Source organism: Falco cherrug, chromosome 2 (genome assembly GCF_023634085.1).
Source record: "Falco cherrug isolate bFalChe1 chromosome 2, bFalChe1.pri, whole genome shotgun sequence".
Taxonomy (NCBI): Eukaryota; Metazoa; Chordata; class Aves; order Falconiformes; family Falconidae; genus Falco; species Falco cherrug.
In genome coordinates, this window is record NC_073698.1 from 65,621,958 (window position 1) to 65,645,086 (window position 23,129).

The 23,129-nt window shown below is 41.0% G+C and overlaps 1 protein-coding gene across 11 annotated transcripts in view; it reads right to left on the reverse strand.

The window, feature by feature from the left end:
- Positions 1–23,129, reverse strand: part of RASA3 (RAS p21 protein activator 3) — a 179,716-nt gene that overhangs the window by 29,052 nt on the left and 127,535 nt on the right. For 10 of the 11 annotated variants that reach the window (XR_008730797.1, XR_008730798.1, XM_055701417.1 and 7 more), the window contains 2 exons: positions 5,585–5,665; positions 2,760–2,832 (listed from right to left, as the gene is read on the reverse strand). Coding sequence is in view for 8 of the 11 variants with exons in the window: in XM_055701417.1 (XP_055557392.1) it covers positions 2,760–2,832; positions 5,585–5,665 (154 nt within the window). In the remaining 3 variants the exon portion in view is untranslated. Of the gene's footprint in view, positions 1–2,759; positions 2,833–5,584; positions 5,670–23,129 lie in introns of those variants that run through there. The other variant, XM_055701423.1, reaches the window with a different exon arrangement.

Below are 23,129 nucleotides of genomic sequence, written 5' to 3' on the forward strand. Positions count from 1 at the left end.
TCCATTCCAAGGATGGAACTGTAGATGAGGGAGCTCCCAGTCCACAGTGCTGAACAGCTGCCACATACCATTTTACAAAAAAGTGGGCACAACTCTGCTGTGCTGTCCCTTTCTTTAGGCAAAGCTGGCAAGCCGTTTATCAGCTGCTCATTATTTTTCAGCACATGCCAGTTTGCAAACAGGTCCCCAGCATTACCATCTTCAGCTCCCATAAGGTGGCCGTTTCCCTGTAGCTGCATACAGAACTCCAAGCCCCCACACCACACTGCAGCTGGAATGGTGGTGAAAATGGCTCCTAACCATTCAGGTACAAGTTTCCCTCATAGCATCCCTTAAATAAGCCCTTAGATCTCCCAAACCAATGATAAACTATTCTCCATTTCGAAAATTAAATCTGTGATTTTTTTGTTGTAGAAAGGAAAGCACCCATTCACTGCCTTTTACAGATCAGCTTCTTCCTTGGAGGCATGGCCAATCGCTGTGCTAGCAGAGTGCAGGAAAGCTGATGAAGCTGTTTGGAAGCAGTAAGTGACATTGCTGTCAACAGCATGAATCTGCAGCTCCACAGGAGTAAGAGCAGTCTGTCAGCATGCACCAGCCACAGGTCTGCCCATGTCTCATTAGTGAATGTATCTCCCAGTCATAAAAGTTCTACTGAACCTTGCTCCTTGGAGGCATTTGGCCTGATATGTACTAACTACTCTCAGAATGACATAAATCTGTGATGGCTCTGTCTGCACCAAGGGTATGTTTATGTTTCAGAGTTCTGGCTGATTCAGATATTTCCCAAGCTCTACTCTTAACCACACAGAAAACATTGTGCTCTGAGTTAGCATAACAACTGGGGCATGGGCTTGAGTGCAGGTTTTGCTTCCGCTGAGATACTTGCATGCAACCCACCTCTCATCATAAAGGCAAGCTAAGCAAGCCTCCAGCCCCCTCCACGATTCCAGCTGGAAGATGCTTTCTATTTCTCTCCTTCAACTCCCAGCATGGCACCACCTGGCAAGTTCAGTGTTTAAATAACAAATGTTTGCTATTTCTGCAGTACACAGAAGGCTAAGAAATCAGACAGGTGAAGTTTTACGGTTTACAGTCTGAATTCCTGGATTACATTCTCATTAAAAAGCTCTCACTGACAGATACCTCCAGAACTGACTATGTTAAAAATAAGGAAGCCCATTTTAGTTTATTTACATACAGCATCACTCTTGTGTCACTGCCAAAGGCTGCAGCTCTGGGTCAGGTAATGGACTGAAATCCTGGGCAGCCCTGAGTAAACACACTGACACCTTGATGCAGTTTCACCATTCAGTACCATGGGATCTCTCCCTCACCAACGATGGCCATGCAGCACCTCCACAGAGTCTCATGGAGTCAGGCAAGGAGGCTCAAAGGCTCACTACTACCTAAAGTTAACACTGCAAGGAAGTTATATCCTAGGAAGAGACATGCTGGGTTAGCAGAGGAAAGATTACCTTAGCTATCCTGGCCAAACCTCAGGGTTTCCACCCCTTTGGGCAGTGAGAAAGTGCTCCTGCCAGTAAAGAACTTGCAACATCTGTTCCTCAAAATCCAAATATATGACATAAACAAGAGCACATTTCTGTTGATATGAGAGACTTTAGATTAGTTGGTACAACTATCAGCTTCTAGGCAAAGAGACGGTCATTTGTAGAAGAAGGTGGAAGACAGCAATAAGCCCTGCACTGGCACTGCCAAGAACGGTATGTGCACTTCAGATCCGCACCGTGCAACAGCACTTGTATGGCTCCTCTCTAGCCAGCTCTCCTTCCAGATGTGGCTGCCTGTGCCCCTGAACTGATTCAAGAAACCACACCCCAGGTGCCACCCCTATGCCAGCAACAATTTCTAATGCAAATGTGACCCGAATGATGCAAGCTGTACGAGTAGAAAGGGCTTTTTGATGATATGCCAACTGCACTGTACTACTCTGGCTTTTCATCAACTCTTGTTATGCCAGATACGTTCTTGAGGTGTCTCTTGAAATAGAACAGTTAAGCATAGACTGGGACTAAGAGAAAAAGAAAAGAGAAAGATACACATACTTCAGAAGGCAGAATGAAAAGTTTCAAGAGGTATCCAAATTGTGAACACATGCACATATGTGTATGGACACACCACAATTACAGCTAGTCTTGCCAGAAGGAACCAAAATAAGCACCTTCATAAAAGTTATACTTTGTCTTAACTGGACTTGTTGAAAATGCTCTGTATTAAATAAAGCTGTAGAGCTTTCACCCACTTGGAGGAAAGGCACTGGTGTTGCAGCAGACTGGCAGACAGCCAGAATATCCAGTTTTAAGTGTATTTTTCCTCTACAGTTTTCAGTATTCCTAGGAGATAACCTTCCTCCCATTGACTGGGAAGACAGGGTGGAGCAGCTATGAAAACACAGGCTAAAAAAAAAGAACAATTTTGGGTTGGTTTTTGGTTTTTTTTTAAATCCCATTTTTAACTGTCCTTTTTCAAACCTCTTCTGGGGTGAGTTGAGATGAAGCATAAAGCCTGTTGCCCAAAAGAGCCCACCTTGAAGCTTCTCCTACAGAGCACCTGAGCTGAAGCAATATAGTGCTCCTTCAGCAGATAGCTAGTCTGATCCTGGGTACTTCTTCCCCCTGTACCATGCTTGAAACAGTCTTCAAAGACGACAACTGGCACAACATGGAGCAGGATGCTGTGCCAACAATCTACAGTATAGTATTTCAGCTTATCACCCGTTCCTTTGAAATACCAACCTCAAAATAAAACACTTCATCAAAATGTGGATTGTTGGTCTTCTTTTTAACTTTAGTCTTTTTGGCTTCTGATCTGAATTAAGGAAAGAAAAAAAAAGAAAAGGTAAGAAACAACGTTAGCAGAAGTGTGATCCTAGAACAGAGCCACTGAAGAACAAATAGTCATTCACTTGATTTATCTGTGTGGCTCCAGCATAGCAAGGCATACACACTCGCACACATTTAAGACAAGGACCCTCTGCGTGCCTATGTCTCTGAAGTGGCAGTAATCACAGTTTGTTATCCTCTCTTAAACACAAGTCCTTGAACCCTGATTCTGTCTCCTGCTTGATCCAGCAGAACCTTCTATCTGTACAAAGCAACTGGCAAGAACAGGGCTCCAAGCGGCAGCATTTGGAGGATGGTCTCAGTCTTGATGTGACTCAAAAATCTCTCATACCCTAAATGCACAGGAGGAGACAGGAAGACTAACATAGCTATTTCTGTGTTTTATATTTTATAATCCTGGCCTGAGGAATCAATGAATGCTTTTCAGTGGTGTTAAATGATCAAAAAGACCAGAATGATTTCCTCAGTAAGAATATTTTTATTGCTCTATTACCACCCTTTTCCATGCAGCCCCAACAGCACCTAGTTAGTGTTACGTTGGTGAATTACAATGAGCAGTACTAAGCACAAGTCTCTTCATCTGTACTGCTCTGTAGGACACAAGACATGGCAGCCCTCCTTCAAACCACCCACTGGGCAAATAGGCCTGACAAAGTTCAGCGCTGCCCATTCATCCTCTACGGCCAGTGCCATCTGCCTGTGCCTACCTTTTAGAATGCAGACATCTAACTGCTTGGTATTGGGCTAGAGCCAACCAAGGCACTTCTCAGAGGCCAGCCAACAAGCTGTTTGATGATTTTCAAATGTTACGAGCCTATGCTTGATTTGTTCTTGTTACCTACAAGTGAAAAGCTCAGTGTTGTCCTGTGTCACCAATCTTCCCCTACAGCTCTGCAGGCATAGATAAAACAGACACAGATGGAGAGGTGCATCAGCCATGTGGAAAACTGACCTACTAATCCTTTCATCCCAGAATCTATCCCTCATTTCTCATGCAGCAAAGCTGCTTAGATAGCTTGTAACCGCTTATATTAACCCGACAACTCTATGTATTCTTTTACAGAGGTCAAGTAAAGCTGGGTCTAATTCCCAGTGCTGCTACGGGCTTCCTCTGTGACCTGAACCGGCCAGTCCACCAAGTATACAATGTTTTCCCATCTGTAACACAGGCATAGAAACATTTTGGTTGGGAGGTCTGCTGGCTGTGTAAGTACAAATCACACAATAAACAGCAGCACATTTGTTAAAATGTTTATGCTTGGCATTGCATAAACGCAGCAGAATAAAGCAGCTTTCCTACTCTAAAAAGAGAGGCATTGAAAAATTCAGTGAGGAGAATGATGTACACATTAAGAACATCCCACTATTCCTAGGAGGAGCTGAGAGATAAGAGAGACTAATCGCCTCCAGAACATAGGGCAGATTGCCTATCCTGTCTCATCAGTCACACTTGCCAATCAACCTCTTTACTGATAAGCCCATCTGGGAGGGGACTGGGAAGCAGGATGTAGAACGGGAGGCGATTAAGGCAAGCACAATTATTGGGCAATTACAGAGCAGTGGATGGGAATAAGCTGCATGCTGCTTGCTGGAGATAGAAGGCAAGCCTTCTCCCCCCATCAAAAAACAGACAGGAGTAGGATGAGACTGTGCTCCTTATTCTGAAGCAAAATACATTATCAGTTGTCGTATACTATCCAGACCGGGGGGTGGAGGGAAGCAGACAAAGGTAAGTTTGGACATTCAAGAATACAAGGGTTAGTCAAAAAAAATCTTACAGTTTCAGTAATAGCCACTCAGTACTATCTGAAACGAGGCTTAAAACATCGAAGTGTACAACTCAAATACACAGCTCACTAACGGCGATAAGGCAGAACATGTCTAGACAAAGATGAACAGTAACAACCAGTCTCAGAGACTCCTCTGCATGCAAGATAAGTATTTGTCAAGAATACATCCTTACAATATTTCCAATAAATTGTTGTAAAACATTATGAATAAGTCATGCTACTAAATCTGATTCTTTGAGGTCACAGCGGAGCTGTTTTGTTTCTAACATGGCACAGACATAAAAGATGAATCTAGATAAGCAGAAACAAAACAGTGACCTCCAACAGCACAGGAAATTTTTCTAAGAGAACCGGAGCATTTAATCCCAAATTTAAACTGAAGAGTATTATGCAGAATCTCATTACTAAAACCTCATTCCAAATTTTATCCATGGTGTAATGTCCACATATATGAAATTACAGGACTAAGCCACCTAGGGCTTTCAATGTACACATTAAATTGCCACACCTTGAGAGTGAAAAGACTAAATATTCACATACAAACGTGCGTACTCTGCAAGATGTTGATGTATTCAGCTTTCTCTTTTGCCACTGCCCAAAATCAGGCAATAAATTTGCTCAAAACCTGGCCTCAAACTGTGAGGTGAGAAGATGCACAAATTAAGCCTAACCACAAACTACATACTCCAGCATATTAAAAATATTCAGTGATTATTCAGACCTCTACATAAATCAAAACTGAAACAAGCCTCTAATTACTTATTCTTGTATAATTCAGTAGTTCATACATACACACACCAACACTTAGCATGTTCTAGTGGTGTCTGAATACTCCCATTCGTCCATCTGAGAATGCAGATGTCTTATAAGCAAAGGAAACACAAACCATCCTTATAAAATGGAAGGTCTTGTATGTGCAGTACTTGCCTGGAGGGTCCTGCTAAGGTAACGGTGGCGTAGGGATCACATTGCCCGTTCACAATGGGCAGCCCTTGGCACTCTAAAACTCTAGAATAGAAGAGAATGCAGACAAACAAATCAATTAAATGGGAAAAAACCAGAGTGAAAATAAAAGTGGTGTATTTTCATCCTGTTCCCTTTCCATAATACTTTACGCTTGGGAATTGAAATGCCACTAAACACAAGCCTTTAATTTATACCTAAACTTGAAAACACATTTTGGTCTTAAATACTAACTTTAACAGGGTCAAAATACTGAGTCAAAAAAGTTACAGAGAACCCTTAACTCAAAGGATTCTTATTACACAAGTACAACAACTTAAGGTTCATGAAATAAGAGTCTGCTTTCAAGATAGGAGCTGTCAGCACTTTAAAATTTAAAAAAATTAAAATAATAATTTTTTTTTTAAAAAAACTCAACAACAACAAAAAAATCCAACCAGGATTTATTTCTATAACAAATGATTAAAAAAATCCACACAGACAGATCCCAGCAGTAGTCAAGTATTTCTCAGAATCACATTCATGAAGGCCTCAGCGCTTCTGACAAAATTTGGCATGGGCTTATTTGTAAAAGTGAGTTAACTACAGACCAGGAGACAGTATGACACAGCCACCTTTCTCCATAAAACTTCTGAATAGCAAAATGGAAGAAATACACTCAGCAGATCTGCACTGAAGTCAAAGACACACTGAAGGCACAAAATAGAACACATTGGGGTTTGCTGCAAGCCATGGTGCAAAATCTGCCAATTCGCCCTTTGTTTCAACATCCCTTTGGAGAAAAAGAAAAAACTCAACACAACCCCAACAAACAGTGAAAAAGTGTTTATGTTTCGTAAGTTAAAACCTGCTGAGGAATTCAGCACCGATTGGAAACAAACACAGACAAGGCAGTTGCCAGGACTCTTCCCTCCTGAGACAAGTTCTGCTTCCATCATGTAAGCCTGTTGGGCTGATGTATTTATACAATCGTAACTGGAAAATTTCAGTGAAACAAGCTCTGAGGCTCTTTGGGCAGGTGAGTAGCACTATACTTGCAGTATGAAGTATCTTGCAAGCTTCTGGGTGCTATGAAATCAGCAAGAACAGTAATATCCATTTTACTGCTTACAGTGACAGCAACTTTGATACAAAAAAAAAAAATTAAAAAATTCGATAGAGAAAGAAATCAGTTAACAGACAGTGCTCCACCATTTTATCCACAAAGCAAGTTATTTGGTAACATACGATGTGAAGTTCAAATACAGTTTAACTACAGACTTATTACTTTGCATAAAGGGAGGAAAAAAATGAATATTCTGTACCAGTACCAGAATTGGTTTTGTACCAGGGGAGGTACAATCTAGAGAGGTTCACACAATCCTAGTAGTGCACAAAGATAGAATATCACACACAGGCAGCTGAAGTGATATATCCACAGTTGGATTCTCATACCTATGATCCCACAGAATAAAGGCTAAGTAATTGGCTTAGTACAGACAGTCCCCAATAATGCACTCACTCACAAGCTTCTCATTTGCATAGTCCCTATATGCATGGAAAAGCAATCAGTTTATTAACCCAGATGACAACTCATTGCACATTCACTAACACTAGTGCAGAAGAGATTTATGTTCTGTATTCTGGATACTCAAGTGAAATCAGAGATCGAAAGCATAGAAAAAGCTAGGAAAAGTGTGGATTGCATTGGCACTGTGATGCTCCTATTTCTGGACTTCTATTCTTTCACTACAAGTTTACTTTCCACACAGATTTTAGAATTTAGAAGCCTCCCAGATGCCTAGTTTAGCAGGTATCTGGTATTGCAGGCTGCTACCATGCAAACAGCAAAATTCAAGCCATAAATGCTATCCCAGCACCAGCTGGAAATGCAAGTTGCAAGCTTCAGAAACCCTCAACATCAAGCAACACACTACATACGCAATTTAGTTGTCTGAACACATGCATCTAGTGCCATTTGAGATGATTTAACAGTTTCTTCCCCAGTCCCTTGCTGCTGCCTCAGAAACGCAGAAGGTACCCACAGGACATGTGTATTTGACAGCTGAAGGCCTTCTTGGAGGCCTCATAAATAGACTAGATGCCTATTTTCAAGCAGCTAATTCCTATTCCAAATTCACCCAACCTACCTTACAAAGAAGGTGTAGAATATGTTTTTTTGCATGTGTATTAATACAGGTATTCAAAATTGCAAGAAAAATGCTATTTTTTAAAATTTTTACAAGGCAGAGGAGAACGGAACACTTAAAAGGGGAACTTTACATTGTAGCCTTCTGGCAGAGCATCTAGAAGTACAGGAGGAAAAAACTGTAAGTACCAGCAGAAAGATTTTATGAAGAGGCAGGTCCAGCTTGATTTTCTTATAAGTAAAAGACAGACCACTTTCCTTCTATTGGTCTTTCCACTAATATGACCACATTCACAGCAGAAATATTTTGCCACTGAACTACAACATGACTGCTGGTAATTCTTCTAGTATCTTCTAGGATAGCAGATACAGCCTGGACACATTCCTGTCTGAGCAGAACAATTGTACACAAAGTGTCAGTGTCAGATCTCCCACCCCTTCCACTGCCTCCTTAAGGCAGCCTGGAAGTTCCTTAAAATGAAATAACTCAATGGCTTTATAGCAGTCAGCCAATTTTCTGCTGTTGACAAATGGCTTCCAAGCCAGCTCTCATCCATACAGGAAGAACTACGTGAAACTTAAACACAGAGAAAGCATGTTCAGAGGGAGTATGATTCCTGGTTTAATGAAAGCAGTTCTTTCAAGAATATGCAGACAATAGAAACTGATCCCAGGCAGCATGACCTACACTTGAGGGCATGCAGAGTTTATAAATCACTACACAATGAAGTCACAGATGAATCTGAATGATGGAGAGTGTGAAGTTATCCACACAATGAAAAATGCATACCCTAACTATAACATGCAACAATAGGATCTATTCTAATATTGCCACATAGAAGGCTTTTTCACATTCTTTGTGGATAGCCCTCTGTCGTTATCAAATAAACTGTCAGCAAAGTTAAAACGACAAACGGTATCAGTAGCTGGTCACAGAGAACACAACAATGTAAATCAGTGGGCACCTGCATCTTGCACAGGACATGTGGAGAACAGGATGACTCTAGTTGCTTGCGGCTCTCCCTGGCTTGGAAAACAGAAGTTATCCATTCATAAACAGCTTACAAAATCATGAATGGTGTGAAGAACATTTCCTCACAAAGTAAGAATTAAGGACCACATAATGAAATTACCAGACAGAAGGTTTAAAATAAACAAAACGAAGTACTTATTCCACACAATGCATAACGGAATTGCAAAACAGTGCCATGCGATGTTGCGGAGGTCAAAAGAATACATGGATTCAAAGCAGGACTACAGAAACTCATTATAGATTTGTAGGCAGCTATTAAAGCTTAACAGCCCAGAAGTCTCCTCCTGCTCAGGAAAGCCCAAACTGCTGATTTAGAAGGGTGTAACACTGGCACAATCATACCGTATTTGAAGTATCCCTCACCAGCAAATATCAGAAACCATACCAGGCTACACTAGATCGGCATTTAGCACAGTAGGGTACTTTTTATATTCTCTGGGGAAAACAACAAAGACAAACAACAAAACACAAGAAAAAAACAAAATACACTGATGTTCTCAAGCAGTCACAGTGACTTAAGAGTAAGACATTTCTTTGTATGAAGTTAGAATAAGAAAAGCAAAAACAACCTCGAAAGAAACAAAATGTGGGAAAACAGGAAACAGACACCAACATAAAACTGTATCCCAGGCCTATCAGGTAATTTAAAAAGCAGTTATTGTTTAAGGATTCAGAGAAAGCAGGCAGAAGACTGAAGACTTAGGATTTTGAGGAAGGAAGACTGTCTGGAGAGAGGCTTATTCTGGTTTTTGTATCTAACTAAGCATTGTGGCGAGAGACAATAGAATTTAGCAAGGCACAGGTCTGGTCAGCTCGTGTTAGTATACCTTCATTAGCTGCAGGAACGGTAATCCTAGAGCTGCTTTCATTATGGCCATTTTCTTTAGTCATGGGAAAGTTGCTAGGTAAATTAACACTCCTCTCTCAACCTGGTACCAAAATACTGGCTTTAATTGGCAAGCAGGAAAAGAGCTAGAACAAAATGACAGCTACTCAGAGATGTGATAAAATGGAGCCTCAGTTCTGCCACATCGGTATCACATTATTAAGACTGACAGTTCATATCTGGATTAGATGAAAAAATATAGGAAAAGAAATGTATAATAAAGGTATAATCTGGGGGGGGGGGGGGCAGGAAGCATGCTGGGAAGTGGTGAATAAAGCCAGTAAAAACGAAATGCCTTTGCTATAATCATCCGCGGAATTAATTTAACATACGTGTAATTGGGGGGGGGGTAGAGAGAGGAAAAAAAAAGAAGCCCAGGCAATTAAGATCATTCAAGAATTACAAGTCAACCCATCAGGCCCCAGAGGAAAAATGTCTGGTGGCTGCCAGAATCTTTTCTGCTCAACTGGTAGTTGCTGATCATTAGCTGTCTCGAGCCCATCTGGGGCAGGGCGAGCCATCTCTCCCAGCCAGCCTGGCTGGGTTGGGCTAAGGTTAGCGCAGGGTCATATGAGAAAACTCTCAATGCAGCTGCCTCGCTATATTTTGCTTGTGGTTTATAAAATTAACAGGTTTCAAGGAACAAGACATTTCAGTTTTCAATGCGGTTCATGACCAAACCTTCACAAGAGTAAATTAGCTATGGAAAATTCCCAGAGGGTAAAAGAAAACCTCAAACCCAAACACACCGTGAGCATACCTTCTTGCCTTTAAATTACATGACTACAGAAGTTGAGAGGGAGGCAGAGGGAGAAGGTTTTGAAAAAATGAAAATATTTTTCAGCAAAGACTAAGCAGCTTACATCTGACAGCGCAGGCATTCCCTCTGTCTCTGGGTTGCCTACCGAGAGCTGTAGGCTGTAGTCTCTGAGACAGCCCCTACACAATTGTACTCAAAATCAGGCTTAACGCAGGCAAGCAACACCAGGATGGATCCAAGCCTGTGGGCGTTCCACTCCCCTTCCTTGGAATTGCAAAATTATTTACAAATTATAGGCGTTCTGATTAGTTCAGGATGCACATGTCATTGGCATCCTTGTGCACCAGAATGGACAACCAGTGTGAAAACAGGCACAGAGAAAAGAAACCAGAGGGACACAGCTGTTCTTTAAACACGCATCCATATTTACAGCTCTTCCAGACTAAATCACTTCCAGTGTACCTAGTCAGGCTCAGATCTTCTCCCAGTTTCAATCTAGGGTGGGGAACAGCACAATGTTCCCATCCTCTTTTCTCAAATCAGACTTTTCTCACTGTGACTCCTCAATAGAAACTAAATACATCTTTTTTTTCTACACAATCTTGCTTTCTTCCACTGTACATAACCCATGTATTTTAATTGTTTTCACATACATACTGGGTTCCTGGGATCAAGCTTAATGCTTCGCAAGTTTACTGATGTATCTTATTAATCTTCTATTCCCAGCCTCCACTTGTTCCATCTCTTTCATTTATCTTGAGGCTTTGTCCCACCTCATATGCATAGTTTTTGGCCATGCTCGGGTTCTTCTCTGCGTCATTTCAAAGGCAAGAGACTTCCTCCTCCTTGCTTGCTTTAGTGATCTAATTATTACTTGAACACTCAGTACTTTGTGTGGTAAGCCGGAACAGACAGAGAAGTATCAACTTGAAAGCAAACTTTGTGGCTCATTTGTCAGAACTGTCATCAAAACAACGCATTTTTGGCTTATGCTAAGTACTTGTTTGGTAAGGTACATTCCCTAGTGTTGCGTATGTGATTTACTTTCTAAAGTCTCTCTGGATCACTGTTTTTTGGTTTTTCTGTAGGTTTGTGGTTGTTTTGTGGGGTTTTTTTTGATTGACTATAGGGTCACCTTGTAACCTGCTCTTCCAGGGTTAACAGAGCACCTCTGAATAGTCTCCCTTTGTCAATGGGCTTCTCAGGGCACATAAAATAGGCTATTAATCTTTAACATAATAGAGAAGTCCAGTCTTTTGGTCTAACCTGACAGTAAAGAAGTGCCATTTCTCCTTTCCTTGCCACCTTCACTTCTTGAATGTCCTTTTCTTTCAGTGCAGCCTTGCATCACAATCCAAGCTCATTACTCATTCCCAGTGGTTTAAGAGAAACTTTGAGGTAATGCTGCATGATGGACTTCCATGGGTACCTTGGTCAACCTCACATCTGTGCTAGCACATGGTAGCTGCTCTCTAGTGAACTGACTTCTGTCTTCCACTGCAGGCAGGAACTGTTCCCAAGCTTACTCCCCTGGTCTGTATGTGACCAAGACCTTGCTAAACCAGTCATATTCATATGTTTTAGAGGGGCTTTGCCTGGATGTATCTGCATCCACCGCTACTAAGCACATAGGCACTAAGTCAAGCTCAGCAATTCTCCGATTCATAAATTTCTGGAGGCCAGGAGAGTGTTACAACCGTATGACTGATCTCATAATTCTTCATCTCCTACTGGACACACTCAGAGACAGCATCCTGGGTTTTGGTCTGATCAAATGTTACATCTGAACTGCTATTAGTGCACCTTCAGACAAACCTTGTACTTCCTCTTCACTTCCACAATGTAATCTACTAGATCTTCATTCAGAATGTAACATAAACCCGCAACCCACTTTTCGCCAAGAAGCTGACCAAGTGGCCTATTTCTCCTGGAATAAGGCAAAAATGTTCACAGTTTACTCAGTCCTGGTTTTAAATTACACTCTGCCTCCACTGTCAAAAATACTAAAATAATTATGTCCTAATCTCCTCAGAATTTCTTTACCAACCCATACTCTGACTCTGTCTTGCCCCAGTCCCCAGGGAATAAGGAAGCTAGTAATACTGCAAGCATATATTGAGTCAAGCCCTTGTCCTCAGAATGAACAAGTGAAGCCAAAGGATCATGCCCAGTCCCAGTAAGTGAACTCTAGTAAAAGCAGATTTCAAAAGTACCTATTCCTTGACTTTTGGAAGTGATCTACTTGTACCAAAACAAAATTTCCTACTATTCTTCTCACCTGCATGCTTTTTGTACTGGGAGCAGACCAGTTTCCTCTGAGAGCAGTTCTAACACACTGGGAATTGTCCACAGTGACGTGCCCTGGTTCACCTTCATCTTATGTCCCACTCGGACATAAAATATTACAGCAGTGTAGTGTCTGGTGATCGCTGACCACGCCTGGTATAATGAATCAGGGAAAGGAAAGGATGGAACAATGTGCAAGTAGATATAGCCGTACTGAACAAAATAAAATCAATGCTTCATTTATCATCATGATTTTTCAAGCATTTCCCCACTACCTTTTTTCATCTCTCCAGGAAACCTGACACTAGGCCTTATCCAATCCTCAGCCACACTGCTGCTCTCCAATCTATCCTTCCATCTCTTCTACTGCCCCTCCAGGAAAACCACTCTCCTTTAGGAACTCCAGCAGTACCCTAACCTCTTTGCACGATATGCTACTCCTTTTGGGTTTGGGGTTTTTGGGTGGTTTTTTGGTGTTGGTGGTGGTTTTTTTGTGAGCAGGCATGTTCTGGCTTACAAAAAGAAAACCCTTGCCACCCCCTTAACCTCTGAAAGGCTTAATACTTAACTGGAGTTACTCCTCCCCCCCTTCACATGACATTTCCCTTTACCACAAAGATCCATGGCACTGACCGAAATCCTGCCTCATTCAAACAAATGTCACAACTTCACCTGGGACCAGCATTTCATGCAATGTGTATCCCCTTAAAATAAAGGCTGTACAGTATTTGGTGCTGAAACATTTATATACAAGGTACATTACATGCTCAAAACCACCCCCATTCTGGCTTCTGAAATCTGGATAGAGCTTATGCAGATCAGACAAACAGGCTGTGCAGGCAACTATTCTGATTTTTCTCTTTAAAGTACCCTCCAAAGCCTCCACACCAAAAGCGCAACAGAAACCTTGAAACTCTTGAGATTACAGCTGCAACCTCACATAAGTACTGCCTTTTCTTGCTCACTCCCAGTTAAGTTCAGAATACTTGCACCCCAGCAAAATATTTAAATATGTTCTTAAACTCACACTACCCTGAACATAGGTTCCTTCCTGAGCTGACCTACATCAGTTCTTGCAGCCTCACGCAGCACCCAGATTAGCTTTTGGTCTTAACTGGAAAGCTCTGTATGTGCAACATTGCTGTCACGCACACAATTCTTAACACAAGGCTGTTAATGGTGATTTCCTTCAGACAGAGCAGAGGAAGAGGAATTGAATGTTCATGTTTGAGTTTGAGCAACAATTTCTTTCCCAGATATTTACTGAAGGTATTTTATAGCAAAACAGGAACAACTATTCATACAAAGCCAACCACTAATTAGTTGTAGAAAACAAACAAACGCTAATGACCACAGCCCCTGCTTCTCCAATCTAAATCAAATAATATTAGAGGTATAACAGTAAAACTACAGACAATGCAAAAAGTGTTTCATTAAATGTAAGGAAGAAACACTGTCAATACATACACATCCCTGAAACCACTATCGCTTCAAATAAACTGCAAAATTTTCTCATGTCAGTATACATCTAAACATTTCTTACTTAAGTATCACATGGACTTTTTTCTGCTATTAATACAAAAGCTGTCCTCCATGCTACAGTTCAAAACATCCAATTTGCTTCTCAATATCAGCTCTAGAAAGACTTTTTAAAACACACATTTACAGTGTACCATCTGTATTATGTACTAAATAAAGAGAACAGACTAAAAAGTGGGTGTCAGCCATCCTGTTCTCAAAGGACAAGGAATTAATCCATTAGCAGTTAAGCCAGTTTATGAGTCAATTACAGAAGAGTTGCAAGCTTCCTAAAAGCCACTTCAGAAAGTTTTTAGTTAGGTTAATATAAAAAATAGTTAAAATATCTTCTGTGACAGTGCCCTGAGGCCTTGAATAATGACACAAGCTTGCTAAATTTTGAACTGCACTGATTTAATGACTATTACTGGCACTGACATCATCATTTCTTCCTGCCTTGGTCTCAAGCTTGCAACCCCAGTTATTAACAGGGAGCGATAACTGAATGACGGGAGAGTAAAGAGAAAGGGTAAGTAAGGGGATGGAGTTATTTCTAGCGCACTGATTTTCAGAGAAGGCAGAAGACACAAATACAAATTGCAGAAAAGCAAGAAGCATGTAAAAATTGCAAGGGAGTAGCAACACAAAAGAAGAGGTACAGTCAGGAAAGGGTATGTTTGCTTAGTGGGAGTACTATACTGGCTTTTGTAGGGAAAGTGAAGAAACTTGAATTTGATGTTGTATGGCAGGAAGCCAAGGAATGGGTCAACAACATACCAAGGCAGCTGCAGAAGCATTCCTGTTAAAGCAGTGTGGTGAGGCATGCAAGAGGAGTGAAGCACAAAATGACAACAATTACAATATGCAGCAAACAATTAGAGCCTAGACAGCAGCTTTAGCTGAGCTGACTGTGGCCTACAGCAATATTAAATGGAAGCAGTGAGATACCGTCTGCACAGGCAGATAAGGAAAGAAAAGAAGACCAAAGACCAAAAGGCAGCAGCATGGGAGTCAGACACAGAAAGGCTGTTACGGCAGGACGCCAGCCTGTGACACAAATATCACCCATGTTCTTTTATTTTGCTTGGAAACACAGGTCAGTCTCCAGAAGACGCACAGTGTGCTTTATGGGATATACAGGGCTTATGGAAAACAAAATGCAACAATCTCCGACTTGAGGCCTGTCCAAGTTTAACCCGCTCCCAGGACAGAGCTGCCTGCACACAATACAATCCCTCCTCTTCAGGCAGTGCCTGCACATCACTGTATACATGCATGAGCACATAAGCAAACAAAATAGGCTGCATGAGCACGTCCTGACTTCTCCCCTCTGCCAGCCAGAGAGGGCCACAAGCATCTACAACTGTCAGTAGATTGATAGCCATATGACAAGAAGGATGACAGCATGAGGAAGCTAGTTTTGGAATGTCTGAAATTCATCCCAAAGACTGAGCGTGATACTTGGCATGGCAAAAGTTACCACAAAATCACCCAAAGGAAAAGCTTTTGAGCCTACTGGCAGGGAACTGATTATGAAGTAAGTACAAGGTAAGAGAGGAAGAGACTAAAAGCAGAAGTTTTAAAGAACTTATTACAGAGAGGAGGAAATAAGGCACCCTGGAGGGGAGTGGGGTGTGGGTATTCAACTATAAGAAATAAAACAGCAAAACAGAAGCAGCATGTCTTACCTAGGGGTTTCCTACGTACCTGGTGAGTAAGAGTTTCCTCCCAAGTGCTGAGTATAGCCAAGGCAAACAACTATCCCAGGCTGGCCATAGATTGCAATATTTTAAATAAAAAATCGGACATGCTGGTAAGCGACCTGAACAGACAGACATCTGTAACAACTGGGAGAACATGAAGTACAGCAGATTGGAGGAAAGCATCTAAACCTCATGCTACAACATACTTGAACCACAGGGCACAATAAACCAGAACTCTTGGGCCAAGGGAATGCATCAGCAGAGAGTCTGGATCAAATCTCAACAACTTCTGGGTGATGGGGGTGCACACAGGAAGGGAAGGCAAGGGAATGACATGGTTTAGTAAGAGCTTTGGCACCACAGAATGAAAACTCAGCCAGCTTCTTCTCACCCCTACCCAGTCTAAGTATAATGATTTCTCTACTAAATAAATCCTTGAAGACTCTTTCACATAGATTCTCACATCATATATTCAATTAGATACATTATAGTAGCAAATTTACCTTTCTAAATGAAAAAAAAACACCAAACAAAAATAAACCACCAAAAAATAGGTCATATTTTAAAAAGAAGTAATTATATATATATATAAAACGACCAAAAGTGCCTTCAACCACTACATGGAGGCTACAACCTTGTGCATTGGGCATGCCTTGGCACACCTGAGGTAGGTGGAACTTCTAATGCTTTAAAAACACAACTTGAAACAACTCGGAACAACTTTTGGTTTATGTGAATAATCAGATGATCTGGGATCTTGATTAACAAAACATTATTAAAGGGCAGTGATCTTTCCTACACATGTGGTACTTTCATTAAGGAAAACAAATTAAGCTGATTCATCACCCCTACTGAAACCTGATGGCAGTTAAGTTGACAACTGAGTCCCAAAGTAACACTGATGCACTGATTTCATTTTGATAAGAGAACTGGGCTACGGTTGCAAAAATTGTGTCACAGTTAACATAAAAATGCCCTCCAACTAGAATTCAAGAAGTAATATTCCTAACTTGATGCTGTCTAGATTTACATAACTAAAAAGATGTTAACATATTTCACTGTGGTTACAGATAATGCAGTAGCCAAGCAGGGGAAGTTAAAAAAGAATTACAAAAAATCCCATAGTATGATACTATGTCATACATAGTATGGCATTTAACAGCAAAATCAAGGCATAGCCTCATAAACTATTTTTTATTAAAAAACTAAGTACACAAATGTTCAATCCAAATCAGCATTCAGATACACCAACCTTGTGAAAGGCAGGAAGCAGAACTGTGGAGTCTTCTTTAGTTAACCAAACAGCAACATACAGATCAGGCTTGTTAAGTTTCATCTTCCCAAATTTTTTACACTGAGACAGAGCAAGCTACTCATTTCAAGAAGCACAAACATAGGCATCAAAAAGCATATTTTGTAATACACTTTTCCATGAAATTAACTGAAAAATCCTCCCCAATGTCTCTGACTTGGCAAGAGGAGATACCAAACAGGATTCATAAACCATTAATTCAAAAAACAGCTGCCACAGGATGGTGACTTGCCCACTTTGAATCATTCCTCTGGCCCTACAAGGCCACTTACCTCATTGTGACACTTGATTATGCTAAAATTACTGAAGTGCGGACTGAAACATCTCACATGTAAGTCGATACCTGTTCAGCTTTTCAGAGCTAGTGTAACACTTTCATCCATCAATTGCTCTCCTTTCTTCTTATCAGTACTGGGCATACTCTTATGACTATTGGTGCCCTTGGCTCCTGCTGTAGTCTTTCCCTTAGAAGTTCCAGCAGAGAAAGAGACCATCTCTCTTGGAGACATGCTACAGTGTTCCATGCCTAGAGAGGATCGCACTGAGAATGTAACACAGAAATTGCAGGAAGGATGTTTTGGGGCCATACTGTGGGAACACCAAAAAAAGTGGGTCCTGCAGACAAAACCTTCCATTAGCTGTGAAACCTTCTTAACAAAGCATCATCCTCTGCCACAGCACAACTGTGAAGCACCAGATTCCTAAGACTCTCCACAATTTTTAAGACCTTAGGAAAATAGCCAGCTGGAATGAACCTGCTTGATGCTTTCTCCTCTAAAAACATACCGACATAATGTCTTATAGGCAGTGTTTCAGAAAAAAAACCCACAACAAAACATTACATGATTTAGGCTTTTCTGAGTGATGGTCTACTACTGAGTCATCACAGAGCAATACCCAGAAGGTGCCTGGACAGGAAGGCACAGACTTTTAATGGAAGACAAAATACCTTAACCAGCTGCATGGGATAAAGCACCGGGTGAGATTTCCTGCACAATAACAACACATCAGAATGGTAAACCTAGTACCCTACCAGGAGCAAAGCATTACACATATTGTGAACAGTTTCTGCTGGCACACTGTCCCATCTTACTTTCCACCCTGAAAGGTCAGTCATGTCCTAGGTTCAGCTAAAACCTATCAAACCCATCTAAAGGTGGCTCTGCTTTAGAAAGTGGTGGTTAAGCACTAAGATACCTGGTGATGAAAAACAATGCAAAGTAAGCACTCTTTAAAAAAAGTTTTTAGTGTCTTGTCACTTTAGATCTTCTTAGAGAAAAACAAGATGCAAATCAGGGCATGGTCAGGTAGGCATTCTGGTATAACCAGACGTAATTAGTAGCCCACACCAGCTTTGTAATTCCAGTTATTGCACAAACAGTTTATACTTGCATTAAGTTTCTCCTTTTATTTTGGGACCAAAAGGGATCATTGGGATGACAGTCTGGCCTCTTTCAAGACAGTAATGAAAGCTCTCACCTAGTCAAGTTGTGCAACGAGTTCATGATGTCTACTGCACCGCCAGAGCACCTTCTTGAAAGAAATCAAGGCTTAACTCAAAGGATTCACAATGATCAAAACATCTTTACAGTGTTCTACAGAAAGCTGTTCACCGATTAATGATCGTGACTCCAATTAAAAAACCAACCAAACAAAAAACCCCCGTGTTACTACTTGTTTCCCACTAGATTAGTCTTTACCTTCTAACCATTGAGTATCACTGTAGTAAGAATAAGTAACCATACAATCAGAAGGACTCTTTGAATACCGTGCATAGTGTGGTTTCATCACTTTTAAGTTTTTCTTGCACAAATGAAACACTTGCTTACTGTCAGACACACTTACTAGCTCTTCAATTCTTCCTGTAGCTCTTCTATGACCCCTTTTGAGTTTAACAGCATCCTTTTTAGCCTGGTGTCCTAAAGATACAGGCTTATAGAAAATGCTTTCTGTCTACATCTGGCCATCTATCTCCCACTGAACATTTTTTTGAATCAGTTGGTGATTTCCACAAAATTTTAAAAAGTGGTAGAGATCTCGAAAGATAATCCAGTTCCACGAATTTTGTTAAATCCAATGGCTGTGTAGAGAAGAAAGCACCACTGGATGCCCCCATGAAGGAAAGGGCAGTTCAGCAATTCTCTGTAGCCTTTGACTCTGCAGTACATGAACAGCAAGTCAGCTGTTGCACTGTGCCACCTCTTACCAACATGACATTTAAGGTGGCGGGGCGGGAAACGGGACAATTCGGCAATGACTGCCAAACAACTAAAAGGGTAACACCATGTGCAGCCACAGTACATCTGCAGCTGTACACAATCTAGCTGAATTCTTGCTTCTGTTTGAAGCCTGTATGAAATTATTACAAAACCATCAGCTTGGAAGCAAGTCAACTGTAAAATGAATTAAAATTAATTGCAGACACTACTGCTTCCAAAAGCACAGCCTCCTTGCCAATTTCTGTGCTTGTTAGAATGATATCTTGCATTTTCTTTCAAAATATTTCCCTCTTCTCTTTGTATTTGACAGAACAAAATGATTAATGGAGGAACTAGCAAACTACCTTGTACAGCAGAAAGGAAAACAGTGGGACAGTGAAAATGACTGATCTCAAAGTGTTATTAAATTAAAAATGTATATTAAAAGACTTTAAATCTTTCCCACTCACAAGTGCTTTGTATGTTACAATACATAACACAGATGAAATATTTCACAATCAACTCTTACTGCCAGAAAATGGCATCGAAGTCAAAGGTTTTACACCAAGAAGGTAGGGTATGGTGTACAGTAGACATCAAGTGATTTTAGCACTGCGGACTCTGGGAAGAACTCAGTCATAGTACATAACCAGTTGCACTCACAGTACGATAATATACCCAGAAACATGAACATGATTTCTAGCTCATCTGGATGGAGCAGGGAAAGAGATACTTTCTCATTATTGCCACATTGCACCGTCAGACTTCTTGCATTAACTTCCTCTCAACAAATAGTTCTGTGAACAATGGAGTTAGTGAAGGGTGTTTCCTATGCCTTGCGTACCACATCTTCACTCTCATACTTGTAAAAAAGCCTCCACTTAACACCTGGGGCCTCACGCCTTCCTCTTTACCCACCAGCTTCCCCTATTCCTATCATTCCCTCATGTCCCCTGTTCTACTACCTAGGTATCACCTTGGCAATTGTTGCTCTTGGAGCAATAGATAAAAATCTTGCAGAGAAAAGTGTCATTTATTAAGCTGTGTCCCATCACATTGCTCCTTTAGAAGCTTCACCTACATTGGTTTTGGATAGTGCCTGCCACAGAAGCTGCAGGAATTCCAGCAGTCATTCAGAATGAAACAGTATATATATTTATCTTTGTATTATGCTAAATACCATGTACTTCAAAGAGCCTTTTGATACAGGTCATGTTGCAAGACAGCTAACTAATTTTTCCTAGGGCCCTACCTCAAACATAATGGAACTGCTCCAGCTGATCACCATTAAAGGACATCAGTGAAGTAAAACCTGCAGACATTTGGGGTACTGTCAGCATATCCAAGGTGCTAACAATTCAGAGTTCTCAAAATCCATGCATCTCTTACAAATAGGGATACTACAGGAATGCTCTCTAATGCCCCCAAACCACCCTAACATGGTAACCTCAAGCACATTTAGAAGTTAAAAGTCATTTATCAAAAGGATCTATGCTTGAATAACTTGCCTCCATTTATAATCCCAGGCTATGTTTGCTCTGTGTAAAACAGGAAGTACCCTCACATTATTTAAACAACTTACTGTTGAAACAGACTGGCTCAGAACAGTTACAGTCCAGTCTTGAGTTACAAATTCAGTTTTTATATATATACCAGAAGGTTGTGTGACGACAATTCAATCTCAAAATGGTGAGCACTTGAAAACATGTTCTGCTGGAAGTCAACCGTCAAAGGGTCTAATTGAAGAAGTTGCTCTTGATTAGGGTTACCGACAAGAAGATTCTTGTTGGTGATTTGAGTAAACAAAGAATTTCACAAACAGAGAAGAAATGAAGAAACACTGACTACAAAACCAAACAAGGGTGAAACTGAAACTTCATTTAGTGGGAAATCTGACAGCAGGAGGAGAGAATATTTATAGAAATGGGGAGGTTTGATGGAGAGTGAGCAATTTAAACTTTATTTAGGCTGAAAAACAGTAAACAGAAGTTTTGGTGGGAATGGAGAAGCAAAGGAGAGAGAACCATGTAGATGGCAGGCAGTGTTACCTCAATGCAACCAGAGCTGGAGGAAGGAAAAAAACCTGATGCACTATGCTAAAGCCTTGGACAGATACACATATCCATCCCTTCTCTCTTCCCCTCCCTACTCCTCAAAACCTGCAATATTGCAGCATTACATGATAAAAATATCAGATACTATGTGATTTAATCTCTGAGCAATCTTCCCCCACCAGCTTGTTATGAAACACATACAAGATTAAAAGCACAACCAAGATGCAATCCTGTAGGAAAACGCACAGCTTGATGCAGGGTATGTTCTCCAGAGAAAGGAGGTTGTGACATATTTTAATGGACGTATGAGTTTATTGAAAATGAAGCCTTGAAACCACTTTTATGCCCTCATTAGCATTCCTTACCAGAGGCAAACAAAAGTCAAATTTTTTCAAAATACTGTGAGGTGATGTGATTGATGTATATGTTAAACTGGCCTGCTTGTAGTCAGCAATACCAATTTTTTTTCCCCTGATTCAGCTTGTATTTCAGACAGGAAAATAAGCTTCATTTGACCCTGAAGCGAGTTCAAAGCTGGCTGTATGCTGTGTGTCTCTGCAACAGAGCAGAAACTTCTCTAATACAACACATAAATGTATGTTCTCTAAACCTGGAAACAGCAAATCCAAGAGGCAGAGTGGCTCAGGGACCCATTTTCAATGCAGGCAAAGAGCACTGAGAGCTGTAACACCACAGGAAGCACACCCGCTGCCAGTTTTGGCCTCAGGCTACTTCCAAATTCAACAGGAGCTGCAGCCTCGCACCAGGCCAACATATCATAAGGAGCCCAAGACTGAGTGCTGCTGTCTCACATAGTAACAACATAGCATCATCAGATGCACACTGCCTCCATGAGGGAGTACCTCCTGGTTCCTGCTGACTTTTTTGCAGAACACCACCTCTAATTTCCAAGAGGAAAATGCAGTACAGCACACCACACTCAAGAGAGAAGTAAACCCTGCTCTGCACTACCGACAAGTAACCACAGTCCACCCAATACCACCAACACCACCTATTAAAGAAAACTAGAATACTGTAAGCAATTAAAGAAAGACCATCAAGCTAATGGGTCCCAGTGTTTTCTGCATTAAAATGGAATTCAGAAAAAAATACATCACAAAACAGCACAGAAAAGCATCACCTAAAACTTTGCTGGCTACCCCTCCTGCACTCCCACTTCCCACTTGTATCAGCATCAGAGACAGAGTCATGGCAGAAAACTGGCAAAATCTGGTCTTCAGCATCATAGATACAATATAGCCACACATTTCCAAGTTATCTTTTTAATCCAACCCTTTAGACAGTTCCTTTATCTGTTCCTGGGATCTGATGAAGATAGCTATCTGCAGAAAAGTAAACTAGCTGCAATGTAAACAAGAAAAACAGGAAACAAGCTAATTAGTAAAAGAAAATCTTCAGATGACTCAAAGATGATGCCTGTACGTTTTAGTTTTACACAAAAGCATTTAAATATATTCCACGATTGAAGAATCAGCTGCACCCCTGTAGTTTTTCAAAGTGTCTCCAAATGCAATCACAGGCGACCACCAAACCTTCATCAGACAAGATGGGATCATGTTTTCCTCCTGCTCATATATTAGGATGCAGCCTGCTGATCCACAAGCAGGAAT